This window comes from Eublepharis macularius, chromosome 4, assembly GCF_028583425.1.
Source record: "Eublepharis macularius isolate TG4126 chromosome 4, MPM_Emac_v1.0, whole genome shotgun sequence".
Classification (NCBI taxonomy): Eukaryota; Metazoa; Chordata; class Lepidosauria; order Squamata; family Eublepharidae; genus Eublepharis; species Eublepharis macularius.
In genome coordinates this window covers 164,696,680-164,700,091 of record NC_072793.1, presented here as the reverse complement: position 1 = coordinate 164,700,091, position 3,412 = coordinate 164,696,680, and the positions used below count along the sequence as shown (strand labels likewise).

The following is a 3,412-nucleotide window of genomic DNA, read 5'->3' as shown; positions in this document are numbered from 1 at the left end:
AAAGAAGACAAGAAAAGAATATCCAAGGTATATCAAGTACTGTTGAAATGGTATACTGAGGATGAGATAGTTAAAACACAGATGGTGAAATGGGCTATAAACTTTAATAAAGAAATAACAATGGAGGCATGGGAATACTTGTGGAAAACTACAATGAAGACAACGACATGTATTAATATTAAAGAGAACATTTTCAAAATGATCTATCGTTGGTACATGACACCAAAGAAGATTGCGCTAGGGAATTTGAATACATCTAACAAATGCTGGAAATGTAAGAAACATGAGGGTTCCCTCTATCATATGTGGTGGTCGTGTGAGGTAGCTAGGCAGTTCTGGGGGGAAATAATAAGAGAAATGAGTGAAATTTTACAGTTTCAAATAAATAAGAACCCAGAACTCCTGCTGCTAAACTTGGGAATGGAGGGAATTCCAGCCCATCATAGGACGATGATATTTTATATGACTGCAGCAGCTAGACTTTTGTATGCGCAGAAATGGAAAGTACAAGAAGTGCCAACTATTGAAGATTGGATCTACAAATTGCTGTACATGGCTGAAATGGACAAGATGACAAGAAAACTGAGAGATCTGGACTCAGGGCAGTTTAACACAGACTGGGAGAAGCTGAAACAATATCTGGAGAAGAAATGGGAGGTGGGAGGAAAACTGTGGCAGTTTGAGAACTACTGAAGTATAATAAAAGTATAAAAGAGAGGGGTGACTTTACCGGGGGAGGAAGAGAAATGTGAATTTATAAGCAGTTAGATTAATTGATTGAGATATATATAGATATGTAAAGATTAAGTGATAGAATATTGATAGAGAATAATTAATGATAAGGTTTAAACATGAGGATTGAGTAACTAACAATATTTTCTTTCTTTGATAAGATTTATATGCACCAAACTGAATGCATAGAAGAGTTAAATTGATTGATTATGTGATAAGTTAGATAGAATTACCATAAAAAGATGAAATGAGTAATATATAGAGAATAAATCAAATTGTTTGATTTAAATGTGGGAAATTTTTATGGTTTACGATGTATAGGTTTATGATATATAGAAATATTCAAAACTGGAAAATGGGATAAATTGGTTATCTAAAGACGTACGGTTTGGGTGTATAATAAGTAAAGGAGTTAAAGATGTACTGCTTAATATAATGGAGAATGTATATTTGTTTTAGACAGATGAATTTTATAGAAGTAAGGGAAAAGGGACAGAGGGTGGGAAAGCTGTTGGAAGTCAACAAAAGGGGGGGAAAGGGAGGGGGTTAGAAACGAAAAATTAGGGGAAAATTGAATGTAATGTAAAAATAATAATGCTCTAACCCAATAAAAAATTTTTCAAAAAAAAAAGGAAATACTATCCACACTGAAGACATTTATAGCATTTTCCTCCTGTGTAAATGGTTTGGTGAGAAGCTCATGCCACACTAGAGGTATGAGCTATGGTTTAATTTCTTCTGCAAGTCCTTTGGGAAGTACGGCTTCTTCCCTGACTGAAGCTATTTCTACATCCAAGCATTTATATGGTTTCTCCCTGAGAGAACTAAGGCCCTCTGTCTCACTGAAGCGCTTTCCACATTCCAAGTATTTATACAGTTTCTGTACAGTGTGAGTAATTTGGTGGGAAATCAGGTTTCTTTTGTCACTAAAGCTCTTTCTGCATTCCATGCATTTATATGGCTTTCCCCCACTGTGAGTCTTTAAATGACAAGTTTGTATGTCATTCCGACGGAAGCTCTTTCCACACTCCAGGCATTTATATGGTTTCTGCACAGTGTGAGTAATTTGGTGGGAAATCAGGTTTCTTTTGTTACTAAAGCTCTTTCTGCATTCCATGCAATTATATGGCTTTTCCCCAGTGTGAGTCCTTAAATGACAAGTTAGCATGTCATTCCGACGGAAGTTCTTTCCACACTCCAGGCATTCAAATGGTTTTTCCTGTGTGAATGGTTTGGTGAGAAGAATAGTGCCCATGGTGATAAAAGCCCATTCCACACACTAAGCACTTATATGGTCTCTTTTCTGTATGAGATTTTTCATGGAATGTAAGGTATCTTCTCTGACTGAAGTTCTTTCCACATTCCACGCATTTATATGGCTTTTCCCCAGTGTGAGTCTTTAAGTGAGACGTTAGCATGTGATTCAGACGGTAGCTCTTTCCACACTCCAGGCATTGGTATGGTTTCTGCCCGGTATGGATAGTTTGGTGAGAAGTAAGGTTTCTTCTGTCACTAAAGTTCTTTCCACATTCCAAGCATTTATACGGCTTCTCCCCAGTGTGAGTCCTTAAGTGACAAGTTAATGCGTCTTTCCGACTGAAGCTTTTTCCACACTCCAGGCATTTATGTGGTTTCTGCCCAGTATGAGTAATTTGGTGGGAAGTAAGATTACTTATGTAACGAAAGCTCTTTCCACATTCCAAGCAATTATAGGGCTTTTCCCCAGTGTGAGTCCTTAGGTGAGAAGCTAACAATGTATTAAGACGGAAGCTCTTTCCACATTGCAGGCATTTACATGGCTTTTCCTGACTGTGAATCTTTAGGTGATCAATTAGCATGTAATTCCAACGAAATCTCTTTCCACATTCTAGGCATTTATATGGTTTCTCTCCTGTGTGAGTTTTTTCATGGAAAGTAAGGCTTGTTCTCTGACTGAAGCTCTTTCCGCACTCCAGGCATTTATATAGTCTCTCCTCAGTGTTTGAAGTTTGGTGGGAAGTAAAGGTGTCTCTGCCACTAAAGCATTGATATGGCTTTTCCACAGTGCAAGTACTTAAGTGACAAGTTAACGTGTCTTTCCGACGGAAGCTCTTTCCACACTCCAGACATTTGTATGGTTTCTGTCCTGTGTGAACGGTTTTGTGAGAAGAAAGGTATGCCTGGCGATAGAAGCTCTTTCCACACTCTAGACATTTATAAGGCTTCTCCCCAGTATGAGTAGTTTGATGGGAAGTAAGGCTTTTTCGGTCTCTATAGCTCTTACCACATAGCAAGCATTTATATGGCTTCTCCCCTGTGTGAGTCCTTCGGTGATAAGCAAGGGTTCTTCCCTGGCTGAAGCTTTTTCCACACTCCAGGCATTTATAGGGCTTCTCCCCGGTGTGAGTCCTTCGATGAACAGTTAGCATGTCACTTCGACGGAAATGCTTTCCGCACTCCAAGCATTTATATGGCATCTCCCCTGTGTGAATCCTTTGGTGAGAAATATGGTCTGCCTTGTGAGTGAAGCTCTTTCCACACTCAAAGCATTTAAATGGTTTCTCCCCTGTGTGAATCCTTTGGTGAGAAATAAGGCTCCCCTTCCAACCAAAGCTCCTTCCACACTCCAGACATGTATTTTGCCTCTCCCCAGTGTGAATTCCTATGTGACAAGTTAGCATGCTTTGCCAACGGAAGTTCT

The 3,412-nt window shown here is 39.0% G+C and overlaps 1 protein-coding gene across 1 annotated transcript; it reads right to left on the bottom strand.

Annotated features, from left to right (window-relative positions):
• Positions 1–1,937: 1,937 nt before the first annotated feature.
• LOC129327759 (zinc finger protein 665-like) lies at positions 1,938–3,188 on the bottom strand. The gene has a single exon (XM_054976517.1). It carries the CDS (start codon positions 3,186–3,188, stop codon positions 1,938–1,940), a length of 1,251 nt encoding a protein of 416 aa, XP_054832492.1.
• Positions 3,189–3,412: the final 224 nt, after the last annotated feature.